Below are 15,115 nucleotides of genomic sequence, written 5' to 3'. Positions count from 1 at the left end.
ATACTTTTACTTTGAGACTCTGCCACCTAAAGGGAGGCCTGAGAAGGTTCATATAAGAGCAAGGTATTCAGTCATGTGCAGAGTCTCAAAGAATTTGGATTAGAGAATAAAAATTTCTTTGGTTTAGATAATAGAAATTTCTGTTCTCTCGTTTATTGAAGGTACAAAATTGGAGTCTAGTTTTGTGCTTATGTAAGACAAATACATTTGCTTCTCAAAGATCACAATCTTTTCTCACAGAATCCAATCTTTTTGTATCTAGAAGACAAAACTGGGAAATGGCTATATTCAGATGTGTGTGTGTGGTGGGGTAGGGGGTGGGGGGCATTGGTGGGAGCAGGAGAGAGCTCATACGGTTTTAAATCATTAAAAGTTCTATTTGCTGCTCTAAATTCAGGTGCCTAGAATAGCAGGAATTTGAGGACAGGCCAATGCTAGCCTTTAATTCTTGGTTTTCAAGAACATCAAGGCTCATGTGGTAGGGTGAATAATGGCCTGAGAAAGATGTTCATGTCCTAACTCCAGAACCTATGAATACATTACCTTACATGGTAAAAGGGACTTTGCAGATATGATTAAGTTAAGGATCATAAAATAGGGAGATTATTCTGAATTATCCAGGTGGGCCCAATGTTAACACAAGCATCCTCATAAGAGGGAGGCAGGAGGGTCAAAGTTGAGGAGGAGGTGATGAGTCCATGGTAGCAAGAGATTGGAATGATGTGCCAAGCATACTGGCAACCTCTAGAAGCTAGAAGAGACAAGGAATGGATTCTCCCCTGGAGCCTCCAGAAGGAAGCAGCTCTGTCGACACCTTGATTTTAGCCCTGTAAGACTTATTTCAAACTTCTAACATTCAGAATTGTAAGATAATAAGTTTGTGTTGTTTTAAGTTATTAAGTTTGCGCTGATTTGTTATAGGAGCAATAGGAAACTAGTACAGCCCATAAAATTAAAATAGCTGACACAGCAAAGGTGGTTGGGCTGCTCGTGAGAGAAGCTCATCTACCTTCACTTCCTTTAGCCTGTCTGAGTTGACCCCACCTCCCAGTGAACTTGCCTTCAGGATGCACACTCTGGCCTGCTCTGCACAGTCTAAATACAGGGCCCCTGGAACACTGGCAGCCTCATTGGGCCTATCTAGGGGCCCCACATCTGCATCTCCCATGTTTGCTGGTTGACGCTGCTACAATGGCCCACGGTAGCCAGCGGAAGACACATATTGGGCAAGCAGGCCTCCTTCTTTCATTTTCCTAATATAAATCTAATTCACAGCCAGACCTATTTAGTGTATTTCCAGTCTGGGGTGCACAGTTTACCCGCTTGAATGTTGGTCTTTTCACGGCAGAGTTGCTGAGGTCCTTTCTGTGTAGTTACATTGAGATCCCGTAAACTGAATCTACAGGACTCTTAGGCACTGTTCAAGATCCCAGGCACTTAGCCATATGTTTTCTGATTTCATATAGCCCAGAATAATATAGGCTGTTTAGGGGACCTCTATACCAGTACAGTATAGTGTCTAAAAGAAACACCATTTTGAAACCCAAAGCTTAAAGAATAGTGTAGATCTTTGTTGCACCACGTTAACTCCTAGCCAAACTTCCTAAAAACTCTCCTTACTTCTATGTCCCTAGGTTGTCAAGGCAGGTTTTGAAAACTCCCTCTCTCCAGCTGCACTCGATAGCCCCAAGCTGATTTTCTGAAACTTTCTCTTTTCTCCCCAGCCTCCCTCCCCTGCTTTTCCCAGGTTAGTTCCCTGCCCTATCTAAGGTAAAAGCAATCCCACCTCTCTCAGCTCCCACCAATTTTCCTCACCCATTACCCAGATGGACATAACAGAAGCTGAGAAACCATGCAGTTCTAACAAAAAATCTTCCTGGGCAATTAGAGCAGAGGAAAGGTTGTGGACATTAGACATTAATATTTTTGATCTATGTCGCAACTGGAAAGTAAGAGAGCACAGGAAAATGTGTTTGGAGGAAATTCTGAGTGGAGGTGACACCTCTTAGTCTCCCCAAGGACAGCATTGTCTTGAATACTTGAGGATTTCCATTGGAAGGAAACAGCAGTGTTTGGCCAGAAGATGGCACTCTTTTAAAACAAATTTAGGCAGCTCCTTACCACAGGGGGCTGGGAGACACTGAATCCTAGTTGATAAAGATCTCGGAGTGCAGAGAAGGGCTGGGTAGACAGAACAGTAAAAGACTGAAGGTGAACAATGGTCAAAGGAGCAAATGGGACTTTACATTCAGCACTTATGGATGATGCTTATTGTGTGGTTTTCTTTACCATTTAGCCATGCAATCTGCTAGGGACTGATGTTTGTGCCTCCCTGAAATTCTTATGTTGAAATTCTAACTGCAAAGTTGATGGTATTAGGAGGTGAGGCCTTCAGGAGGTGTGTGTGTAGGTCATGAGGGTAGAGCCCTCATGAATGGGATTAGTGCTCTTATATAAAAAGGCCCAAGAAAGCTCCCTAGCCCTTTCCACAGTGTGAGGACACAGCGAGAGGGCGTCGTCTGTGAACCAGAAAGCAGGCTCTCACCAGGCACCAAATCTGCTGGCGCTTGGATCTTGGACTCCCCAGCTTCCAGAACTGTGAGAAATAAATTGCTGCTGTTTATAAGCCACTCAGTCTATGGCATTTTGTTCTAACAGTCTGAACGGACTAAGACACCATCTCCTTACTTTTTACTTCCTTTCTCTGCCCTATACAGTGTTCTTACTGACGTGCCACACAGTGATGCTCATGGAGGCTTGAGCACAGATCCTAGAAACCTCCCCTTAAATCTCATGTCCTCCTAGAACACTTCCCCTGCATTCATAGTATTCTATGGTTTTCTGTCATGGCACTGACCAGAGCTACAGTGAATGTGTTGCTTGGCGTCTATAGTAGACTGTGTGCTCCACGAGGTGGGCTCTGTCTGCCTTGTTCACTGCTGAATCCCAGCACATTGTAGGTGCTCAGTAAGTATGTGTTGAATGACTGTAAGAAGGTGGTAACTGCTCGCAAAATTTAAAAAGTGCTTTCTATCTGCTTCCATTCTAAAAGGTCGATGGATAATAGCTAATACTTATTGAGTGCTTGCTATGCTAAGCCCTTACCTGCATTATCTCACTTTTCCCATCCATTCTATAAGGCGGGTACTCTCAGTCAGAGTAAATGACATAAGGTTCAGGGGTACCCTGAATTCACTTTGGGATTATCAAACCATCAGTTTCTCATCATGTTGCTCTGTGGACCTTTAAGCACCCCTCCATTTCCCTTTTCTTTTTCTTGCTCCCACCCCACCCCCCAGCATACCACTACACTCCATCACTATTTCACCTATGGATCTCGGTGGTGCTTGGAAAATATCGGAGGCCCATTAATAGGAAAACTTGGTTCCCACTGAGATGTGCCTGTAAAGGAGTATAAATAAATAATAGTCTTGTACGGGTCACATGTGCATTAGGGGGCATCTTGCTCGAGTGGCCCATGATCCACCTTGAAGGAACTCCACGTTCCCTCAAGCCAACTTTTCCACATGAGGCCCCAGATAAAACTTTCAGAAACCTGGCTCCAGGCTAAGACAACTAGTTCATACCAGCTGTCACTTTGAGACCTGCCTTCAAACTCCAAAGAGGATGGCCTTGGTCAAGGAAGGGAACCAAGCCCTGAGCTCTGATAGAGGAAAGGGAATTGTGAGTTATCCAATACCTTCCTTTGTTTCCGTCCTGTTCCTTTAAGGTCTCAGCCAGCTTCTTTGGGCTAAGGGACATACATTGTATTTTTACCACCACCTCAGTGGTGGTAAAAAAAAAAAAAGTGGACAGTACAGTTTAAAAAAATTAATCCATTCAATGTTGACGTCCTGTGTACTAGAATTATATTGTAGTCAGCAGAGATTAAATGGTGACAGAAGAGCTGCAATTTCTATCTCATCACGAGGATGCAGTTTTTCCAATAAAGTTTGCCACTGCTCTTGTCAATCATGACATTGACATAGCAGGAGATAAGCATTGCCTTGGGATAGGCTGGGGGAAGGGTTATTTCTTGAGGGAGATTTGTGGTCTAAGAGGGCTTTTCTCTTTTTTTCCCTTTGTCTTTTTGCCCTTCCAAACCAGGCCTCTCTTACCTGCTTTAGGTAGTTTTTTGTAACTTTAGGTAGTTACAAAATGGTGCTGGTCTTGGTGCTCATTTCTTAGAAAATCAAAGACATCCAAAAAGAATTTGTCATTTAAGTGATGTAAAACCAAACCTTGATAAACCTTATTTATCAGAGACTTCAGAATAATTTGAACATGTGAGCAAAGACTTCAAATGTGTTTTCATTGATTAGCAATCTTTTAAAGGAATTTGAATATAAATGCTCTTCAGAGGGCAGATACTCCTCAGGCCAGCCACAGTCCCCACTACTGCCTAATGTCTCATGCCTGCTGCTGTTAATTTTTAGCTGCCTGACTCCTGAAAACATTGGATTTGGGGCTCCTACTTATAAATGCACATTTTTAGCCCTTGATCTTTTCTGTTAGTAACCTGTCGAGGGGGGCTCCTTCACTGAGACAGAGGTTGAATCATTTCTCTAGTTTCTTCCCATTCTGATTTTTTATTCTACATAAATAATGCAGAAATACAACCTTCTAAAATCAGTTCCCTTAGCTAACAGGGATAGGTTCACAGAGATAGCCTCATTCTATCTATAAAACCAAAGCTCAGGTCTACAATGTCTTTTACATGACAAAGGGAAACTCTATATATTTTCAGGGGAAGTAAAGTAGATACTGTGGGAGCCCCCCCCCCCCCCGGATCCCCCAGCTGCTGGGAATACAGGCTAATCTCAGTTCACTGCAGTTCCTCACTAGAAATTGTCCTTGGACCTGCCTCACCCAAGGCAACACCCCCTCCCAGAGGGTAGCTAATGAAGGGATAGAGGCCAGACTCCCTTGTCTCAATGGGGAACAATTCTGACGGGCCTTCCCAGCTGCCCCTTAGGATCTGCTGAGGCCTCAGTTGCAACTGCTTTGTAGGTCAACTCCTGCCCAATCCTGCCTTCCTCACTCCCTTAGTTGTATTTCCTGAGAGCTGTCCCCGGTAAACTTTCTGCCTTGACTCTGCATCTCAGTCTGTTTCTAGGGAACCCAACCTACGACGAGAAGTGAAGCAAGATACAGAAAGGCTGAGTGACTTGCCCCTGCCATACAGATAGGCAAAAATAAATAGCTAGAGTGCTGGTAACAAATGCATAAATCATATAATGCTGCCATGAAAAGAATCATTAGAAGTCATCAAGTGCAACGCACTCTTTTCCAGATGGGAGAGACTGAGGCAGAGAACCAAAGTGATTTGCTCAAGGTATCATAAGCTAATTAGGTGAGAAAGCTTCCATCAGACCCCACATGGACTGACTGTGGCCCAGAATACTGTGGCCCAATATTCTAGCATTTAATTAGCTTCCAGAAAACCTTGATAAAACATGAAAGTCAAATTGAACTATGAGAGTTTGGAGTCAATATAAAGTGGTTTTTAAACCCATCATCCAGGGATCACACCTCATTGTGACCTCTTGCTATAAGAAGCCATTTAACCTTGGGACCACTGACTAAATAGAGGAGCCAGGTCTGAAGCAGGGGTGGTAGTGCACTTTATTAACAAACAAAACTGTAGCATACAGGCGAAATCATACTTCAATGGCAAAACACACACATATACGTACTCCCACATGTAGCACTGGGGCACAGTTCAGAGAGAACATTAGGCACCAAGCTCACAATCAAACTAAATGTAGTTCACAATCCTTTGATATTTTTTCTTCAGTGTAGTGTAAGTCCTTATTTAACAGTTGTGAAAAAAAAAAGGTTAACTTTTAAAATCTAATTCTAGACCTTACTATGGAGTGAGGCCAACTCAGCCTTCAGAATTGTGAAGCAGATGCCTTAACAGGGCCAGGCTCTTTCAACTGCTTAAACTGGCTGTAGTTTCTCTGGGTTGGAGAAAAGACCTATGGTATCTTGGTGTTGGATGGTCTCATATATGGTGGGAGTTCTCAGTTCTGATTTCACGTCTGAAATGGCATTCATTTTGATACTCAATCTGTAGCTTAACAGGGCTGATCTAATTAGGATAAATTAATTTTTCTAAAAAGTTTGAGCAGAGGGTAAATCACATACTCAGGAGTCCTTCAACATTCAAGACTTAGATATGTTAACAACTTGATTACTGTTAAAACTGTTGCCAGTTAAGAAGTTTAAATCAGCATTTCCCAAAAGGTGTGTCAGAACCAAGTTAATCACTAAGTGAACAGAAACAACTGAAATAGATCAGGGATGTGATTTCTCAACATGGTTTGATATAATATGCGACAACTCTGTATGTACTGGAGCATATCCAAGACATTACTAAAACTCCTAAATTAAATAAAATGCTTTTTAATTGCAAGGCAGAGTGGCAGAAAAATCCTGCTCTTTGCTCTTAGGATAGGCACTAGTCCTCACATCAGGGTCCAGTGACTTAATTTTGGATTTATGATAAGATTAATTATGTAATAACTTGGGTTGGTTTCCTTTGGCAATCTTTAATTCCCATTCAATAAAAAATAGATAGGAAGTTAGGTTAAGAAGTATCGGGAAGTAATGGAGATAACAAGGATATAAAATAAAATATTGAATATGGGAGATGATAGAAGAAGCAGTAGACTGACCAGCTATAAAACATTCACATGACACTTAGTACAGGGGCAAATCCAATCGTATCACTCTATTATAAAAGTATAAAATAATTGAGATACACAATGATTGACCTGATTAATAAAAAAAGATGAAGTGGAATCAAGCTTATTTAATAATGTGTGGAAGTCAGTCCACCAAAATTTTTATTTGAAAATTTTGGCACATAAAAGAAGAAGCTTCAGCTATTTAGAAACTTCATTTGAAATAAAATGCCTCATTCATCAATGATACCGAATAAGGTATTACTGGGTATCCACCACCTGTGTACCTGATTCCATGGAATTCTCTCGACTGCTTTATTGGATCACATCTGTGCAGATTTTTTCGAGATATTTATATTAAAAAAAAGAAGTATTTTATGGCTGAAACCTTTGGAAGGGGATTTTAAAAATCTTACAGTTTTTAAAATGGGAAAGACAAGATGTGAGCACTGTTCTGGGCCCACATTTCTCCTAAGAGAACTTAGTTTTCATATATAAAATCACTAGATTTTATGTTTTATAAAACTTAATAACTAAAGCAAGTGAGGTTATAATACAGAGCCCTAATTCCCTTTCTGTATTGGATAGTCTCAACAAATAACAATCAGAAATTCATCATATGGATTTCAGTACTTATTTGAGAGAAATTGGCAGGTAACCATGTTGAAGACAAGTTAATGGATCTGCCTAATTCTACTATGGTCATAGGAAAAAAGAAAAAATATATGCCACTAGGGGCCTTCAGAAGGCCAAGGTCTACCTGAGAAAAGGAAAATACTGCTTTCCTGCAATCGGCAGAGAATGTTATCATTGAAAACGAGGGAAGTGACGTCTAGCCACCTTCGAGGAGGAAGAGCAGATGCCTATTGCAGTTGGTCTCATGCGGAGCTAGTCAGGAAGGCCTCTTGGGGAACAGTCTTGCCACTATTTTTCTCTGCTCACCTAGGGAGCTGCACAAAAGCCACAGCAAGTCAATTTTAACATTATACCTTGGTAAACACTGCCCTCTTTAAGAGGAAAAAGAGGAAAATACAAACGAGCTAGCACTAAGACTAGGTGTGTAGAAACTTCACAGGAATTAGAAGTGGTCAGGAGAGTCCTGAGGCAGCAGCCCAGAAGATGTACCCCCTACTGGTCTGAGGGCCTTGCATCCTCCTGCCTCCACCGCTTTCATTTACTATTCCTCCATCCAAAGTGGGAGCTGCTCACCTCAGGAAGCTGTGAGCCTCTGGGCTCTGGACCTATACTTCATCATTTCCTAAGGACTGAAAAGGACAGTCACAGGCTGGGCCTTAACTTACTCAACCTCTGCAGAGAGAAAGTTAAATGCTTCATTTCTGCAATCATCAGGCATTTTGTGTAAAAGGGGAGAAAATCAGGACACAGAAATTGTTTCAGAATGAGCATTTCAACTTGAAATTCTTGAAATTAAGCGAACAATCACAAGGTTTTTGAAATTCTTGAAATTAAGCGAACAATCACAAGGTTTTATTCTACCATCAATACGAGTTAATCTACACAACAAGATGGAACTTGATCTTACTGAAATTAATGAGGTGATTCTTCGGATTGTTTTCACTTAACACGGACTGAGACTAAACTGAGGGGTGAAATTCAGTGCACTTAAAGGTGGTCCAATGACAAGGCCTTTGATTTGTCAACATTTTGCTTTTGATGGTGCTGGGAAAGCATAAGCAGGAAGCATTAGGTTGAAACTTCAGGATCGTGACAGCCCCCTGAATTTGTACACCACGATCGACAGGGCAGTTATTGTTGTGGACAATCCAATGATCTTCAGCAGGCCTGACACGGAGGGCAGATTCCTCTCCCAGAAGGTGTGGGTGATGTCTGTAGCTGGAACATCCTAGATGAATGAATATAGATCATTAGCAGAAAACTCTTGCACTGACAAGGAGGGGCAAAACATATCTGTAAAATCAGTGTGTGGATATGCCCTGGAGAGTGGCATCTACAATTACATCAGACGCTAGAAGATGAGAGAGATGAGTTTTACATGCAGTTACTGGTCCTTGGAGATGGAGCCGCCGAACTGACCTTTGATTCAGGTTCTTGAAGCCATACGTCTTTCTCTGCCACCTTCCCCCAAGCATTCAAGACCTGAAAGAAAGTGGCCATGGTATTAAGTATGAAATGAGGTTCTGTACTTTCAACAGATTCAAGGCCCTACTGGCCATAGATGAGCCCCATGAGTGGAGCAAGGGGCGGAGAAGTGGACATACAGATTTATCAGTGTCAACATCTAGAAAGGCCAGATGCCAAACACACTGCCGGACTCAGGAGGGAGAGTGACTCGCCTTCCTCTCTTACCTCTCTAGCTGCCCGCTCTCCGGCCTCAACTGCTCCTTCCATGTAACCGCTCCAGCGTGTGGCTGTCTCCGTGCCAGCAAAGTAAATCCTGCCTACCGGTTGGCGTATCACCCTTCAAGGGAACAGAGAGGTCACACAGAGTTACCTGGAAAGGTGCTGAGGGTAAATGAGCCAATCACTGCCCTCATTTACAACAAAAAAGACACGGAAACTCAAACTGTTTCAAAAACTCCCATGGGACTCAGCCAAAGGTGAAAGGCTCTTCCCTGTTTCCTGGGCCTGCACCTAAGGATCTGAACTTGCAAGCCAGAGAGAATCAGGCTGTCAGATCATCAATCACTAAAGATGATGCTGACTTTTTCCTAGCCAGCCAGAAGTGGAATATAAGAACATGCATTAAATCCACAATCAGATTTATTTGCTCTGTGTTTCCTGTTTGCAGTCCAATATGCTCCCTACAGTCTTTCCAAGGGGCGCATTCTCCATGGGATCACATCTGACTGCAGACCCCAGCCATGCAGGTACTCCAAGGGTGTCAGGAGGAACCGCAGTGGCAAGTGGGGACACAGGGAGATTAACTACTTTCTAACAAAGGAGAGATCTGAGGGATTATATGTCTGTCTCCTTAAAAAAACACATCTGTACAGTTAGCTTCTGTGAATTTATCTGGAGACTGGCTGAGGGCAGGGAAATGGGCCTTCTCTTACAAACAGGTCTCGGTGAAGAGAACCACGGAAGGGCTAAGCTGAATGGGCCACTGTCCCTCCTATCCTGTTGGCTTTGACTCCTGCCACATCTGCAGCCACTTTCATGAAATCTCCTAAGCTGCACACCTCCACTCCAAAGGCCTTTACCTTAACCCACTGTCATGTCTTTTTCCAATTCCAGGAATCTTGGGCTTCATCTATTCCTAATCCTAGTCCCATTTTCTAGACTTCTACTTTGAATCCAGAACTACTCCAGTTAATCAATTCTGTTATCACTAACAAAGGCTATTCATTCACGACTTGAGATTTGACAGAAATAGACAGCACTAACTGCCCTTTGGAAAAGGAACTGTAAAGCGCACCCAAGATCAAAAAAGGTTTTCAGATAAATCATTTAATCTTTCATCAGATATTGATGACTTTCATTGAAATACTGCATAAGTATAAAATATGATTGATTCTTGCATAAACCTGAAATTTAACTAAAATCATTACTTAATGATTCAATTAAGAATAAACAAACAAAAAGTTCATGTAAGGAAAGGATTAACAAATCCTTCTTCCTTCTCTGTGGACAAACGTGACCTTGAGTTAACTTTCTAGCTCTGTGCGTTTGGAAACCTGATGAAGGAATAACACCATCTACGTTACCAGGTAACACTGCTTATGGTAAAAATGCGTCCCCACACCCCCACATTGGAAAATTGCATCTGGGCTGGGAAAACTGTCATGAAATGTAAAGACCTGTAGGAGTTTATCACTTTGGGTTTCCCTGAGTATGGTGCCTTTTGTAACTGGGCATGTCCCTTGCAAGGATCCTGGACACTAAGCCTAAGAGGCTGTTACAAGAGACAATGGGTCCTATGGGGCATGGGGCTTCTAAGCCAAGGTGAACTCTCCCACCCTGAGTGGATATCACCTCCTTCCACCTTAGCTGTATACAGAGAGGATGCTTCCCCATGAAGAGGAATGTCTGACGCTGCTCTGGCTGGCAAGACGTGTTTAGCCCATGTCCCTCTGTGTAGACTGGTGCCCAGGAGCCTAGGTTAGTCATGTGAGACTAAATGTTTAGTTGAGCTCAAGAAGGCCTCTTGGAGGACAATGCAGCTTGCAGAATTCTCAACGTACTGCTGGCATCTGAAATCCTCACCAGTGGTCTGTGATTGTTCTAGGTATTGACAGCTGTTGTTCTTTGTACTGACTTATTTTTGTTATTTGTACCGACTTTGTACCTACTTGTTTTCCTACGGATATCTAGAAATGTACAAACTGACTATCTGGGATATTAGAAATAAGAATGCTGATGACTATTTTTACAATTTCTATTGAACCTTGCTTATCTTTTTAAGTTTGGTGCATGTGTTGTATTAATCAGTTTAGTGTCCGGGTAGTACCTTCCGTACTGAGTCATGATCCCAGGGGGAAAGTAGGCAGTGTAGCAGCCCCCGGAGTACTGCTCTTCACACCAGTTCTTCTCTTCATAGTGCACCGGCTGCAGATCAGCGGGAAGAAAATTTCAAAGGGAAGACAAAGCTGAAATGCTGGCAGTCAATAATAAAGGCTCTTGTGTGTTTTACTTTAACAAAAAGTTTACATTAAAAAAAAAAAGGCAGCCCTGTTTTTCTAACTCATTTAAGGGGAAACATGACAGTATCAAGTAATGGCCTTTTGTGAGGTACCAAGTGACAAACTATGTATACTTTGACTTTCTCAACCTTTTGCCTAGGAGAGACATGAAGTATTCCAGTATCTGGAAGAGAGGGCATCTCCATGAAGATTCTGAAGTCTTTAGACCTAAGTCTATAGGAAACCCCACCAACAATCAGGTTCTGGAAAGGTCTGCTCAAATCTCTGGATTCTCTAAATCATAGACTTTACTTCCCCCATCTACTACAGTGTTACTGCTGACAGAGGGGTGGAAGGGAAGAGGCAGAAGATAAGCACAGTGTCTAAGAAAGGCTTTTTTCACAACCAAAACATATAAGCTGGAAAAGTGAATGATGGGAATCCTGCTAAAACGGGGACAATTAAGATGAAAAATGTTTCTCAAGGGACATGAGAACCTTCTCCGATTTCCCTAACACATTCTGCAAGTTTTTCATTTGAACAGTTCAGAGATAATCCCCTGAAAGAGCCCCCAACTATCTAGTAGGTTCTTCAAAAAGAATTTCATTCTTGTAATCACTTTCAACGGTGGATTGAAAACACTACAGTTCCTAAATGAGCCGTGAATTGAGTCTACAGATGGAAAAATAAATTAGTATGACTTTGATCTGGGCAGAGAGTCCAGATTCAGTGTGTCTTATCAAGTATATACTACTGTGCCTTCACCAACAAATGATGACATACCTGGGATTTTATTTCACAATAGTCAGTTGACACTGACATGAGGGCAGGACCTCTATTCTGGGAACTGATCTCACCCACCCTGGAGATAATACCTGCAGCTCCAGGCTCTGATTACAATTGGCTGCCAATTATCTAGTGAACAGCCCAAGGAACTGCTGCATCTGAAATTGCATGCACCTGACAGCAGCTTTTAATTGCCTTTTGTGATTGTTGAAGTTAATCCTCTAGTAAGCATATCCCTTTATACTCTCTTAAGACTGTCAGGAAACCAGAATCCGCTTTGCTTTACCACTTAGAGCAAACTGAGCAGAACCTGCTAGGGATTAAAGCTGGAGGTTCTTACTTGTAAAGCTTCTTGGGATCCCAGCACTTTGGCATAGAGCTCACAGATTTTCCTCTTCCTGTAAAAAAGAACAAAAAAAAGTTAAAGAAGTAAAAACTGATGAGTATACAATAGAGACAGCAAGACAGGGCTCTTGCCAATGAACCAGATTTAGTAAGGAAAAATTAAAATCAATGGCCTTCTGTCACTAAACAAAATGAACAGTTCCATGAATCTCCGCACTCTAACTCTATGCCTCAATACAGTCATTTGATTTGAAGATTCAACAGAATTTTCCTCTTTTTAAAAAATATTTTTGCCTCTTTCATTACCTTATACCATATCTATTCAAGATTAAAATGGGGAAAATGAGATTAAATTCAATTCAGTCAGTTTTAGGAACTGATTCTAAGTCACTTTTCTGGAATATGTAGAATTCTAGAATAATCCCTTTTATAAGTCTATAGTACATATGACAGTGTCTTTTAAGTATCCTATATTTATATTTTAAAGATATACAAACATATAAAGCTCATTTGATCTTTTAAGCATAACATAAAATATGCTATACCTGGAGAGGCCTACAGTCATTCCAGTCTAGTAATCTGTCACTCGACAGAATGGTCTGCGGACACAGTACTCCAAAGGGCATCTGGGCAGTGGGCATGGTGTGCTATGTGATGTTACCTCAAACGCAGTCTTTGGTTACCCTCATAATTCATTATGTAAATGACCAGCACAGAACATGGCACGCGTTATGTCTTAAAAATCAGTAGCTTAATTTATCTAAGCACTTCTTGAAACAGATACATTTTAAACTTATAACCACTCTTGGTGATATTAAAAAGTTCTAATTTACTAAAATAACCCATTTTAGAAATGAATGGGTCTATTTCAGGATTTGTTGGAATAGGTTCACACTGATCCCAGTTATATACTTTTGGTATTTACCTACTTTAGTTCTTATATAGTTTAAACATTGAAAGTGCTCCAAAATACTTGTTACAGGCTAACAAGCAATTGGAAAATATTTGCTAAAAAATGTGGCAAACTGTTTAATTCAAATCTGTAAGACGAGCATTAAAAGCTGAAGAGACAAACGGCCAAAAACGTGTGAGGGGGAAGGTTACACTTACTAGTAATAAAAGAAACAGAGATTTTTAAAGATGACGATTTTATGTTGCCAATTACATTAGAAAATATTTTTAAAACATGTCCCCAATTTCTCTGAATAATGTGGGACAAAATGTAACCTTATAAATTTAACTGAATGCTCACATTTATACCATTTATATAACCCCTAGAACTTCCATCTTGTGGACATACAGTGTTAAGTCAGGAGTAGGAGGTGGAATTATAAACATTGCTTATTGCTACCATTTTACCGTGGAAGGTTTTAAGGGAGAAACAAATGCCACTCCTGAGGTGATGTCACACAACATTAGGTGGCTATTTAAGTTCCAGTACAGACAGGAAAAGTTTGGTTTCCTTCAAGGAGCTGTTCATACTACAGATCAATAATCATAAATGAAAGGCAGAACTGGAAGAAGTCTCAAGACTACTGTCCACCTGTCTATCTCTCTCTATCTAATCCAAGCCCCTCATTTCAAAGATGAGGAGGCTGAAGCTCAGTGCATTGAAGAGACTTTTTCAACATCACTCAGCTAATTAATGGCAGGGCCGAGGCTCTACTCTCTTGAGCATCCCGCCTGTAATAAGTGGTCAATAAAAATTTATTGAATCAAAATCCATCCTCAGCCTAGTATGGTACCTTCTTTCCTACTCTATGATGAGATGACTCATTCTTAACTACTTCATATGAGTGTTACAAAGAATAATTCTGACATTTTGAGTCAATTAGAAAACAAAAGTATTGATAATCATCCTGAAAAGATTAATGATGCTTAACTTATGTTTGGAACATGTAGTAAAATCTTTATTAAAACAGTGAAATCTAAAATCCAATCAACCTACATTGTAGTTAATTTTTCGTTCTTGAACGATAAACCAGTTATAATAGAAATATGTCATTATTTACTGTATTTCACACTATTAGAAGAGTCAAGGATGAGTTCATACAAATATATCAGGAAATTATCTTCCCCATCCCTTTCCTCCCATTAAAATTAAAAATTTTTGGAAAAGTTATGTAAGAAAAGGATATTGGAGCAATGCAATGATTGGTTAGTTGGGCTCTAAAAATAATAGAACATATTTTAAATGATGGCCAAAAGAGGTCACTGTGCGAATCATCTTGTAGGTGAATTTACCCACTGGTTTCTAAATCTGGCTGCTCTTCCTAATAACTGGAAAAGCCTGTTAAAAAATACAAATACTCAGGCCTCACCCCTAACCTACCAAATCATAATCTACTGGCCTCATAAAAATATATTTTCCAAACATTTTTTGGGAGATTTTGATGCAGTCGGTTCTGGGAACCATTGCTCCAGTCAACAACATAGTCAGAGTTCTAAGGGTTTTGCCTCGTAAAAACTTTTGAGAAGTTCAGCCACCATGTGGAATCATAACCAAATGTCTACATCCAGGCTGGTATTTATTTTACTATTAAGAAGGAGGGAAAGCAGGAAATCCAAAAGAAAATGTCAAGCTTAGTGTGGCGTAATGAAAAAAAGTACACATTAGATGCTATTCCTGACTTGGTCACAAGCTAGCTATGGAGCCTTGGGCATATCATTCCCTGTCAGTGGACCCCAAATTCT

At 40.9% G+C, this 15,115-nt stretch overlaps 1 protein-coding gene across 1 annotated transcript in view; it reads right to left on the bottom strand.

The window, feature by feature from the left end:
- Positions 1-8,146: 8,146 nt before the first annotated feature.
- Positions 8,147-15,115, bottom strand: part of LOC131400887 (amine oxidase [flavin-containing] A) — a 63,742-nt gene continuing 56,773 nt past the window's right edge. Inside the window, exons 11-15 of the mRNA XM_058535682.1 lie at positions 12,417-12,474; positions 11,119-11,216; positions 9,018-9,129; positions 8,745-8,807; positions 8,147-8,553 (exon numbers count right to left, since the gene is read on the bottom strand). Of these exons, the coding sequence (XP_058391665.1) occupies positions 8,407-8,553; positions 8,745-8,807; positions 9,018-9,129; positions 11,119-11,216; positions 12,417-12,474 (478 nt within the window). The 3' untranslated portion in view covers positions 8,147-8,406. The remainder of the gene's footprint in view (positions 8,554-8,744; positions 8,808-9,017; positions 9,130-11,118; positions 11,217-12,416; positions 12,475-15,115) is intronic.

This window comes from Diceros bicornis, chromosome X, assembly GCF_020826845.1.
Source record: "Diceros bicornis minor isolate mBicDic1 chromosome X, mDicBic1.mat.cur, whole genome shotgun sequence".
Classification (NCBI taxonomy): Eukaryota; Metazoa; Chordata; class Mammalia; order Perissodactyla; family Rhinocerotidae; genus Diceros; species Diceros bicornis.
This window is presented reverse-complemented; position numbering and strand designations above follow the sequence as displayed.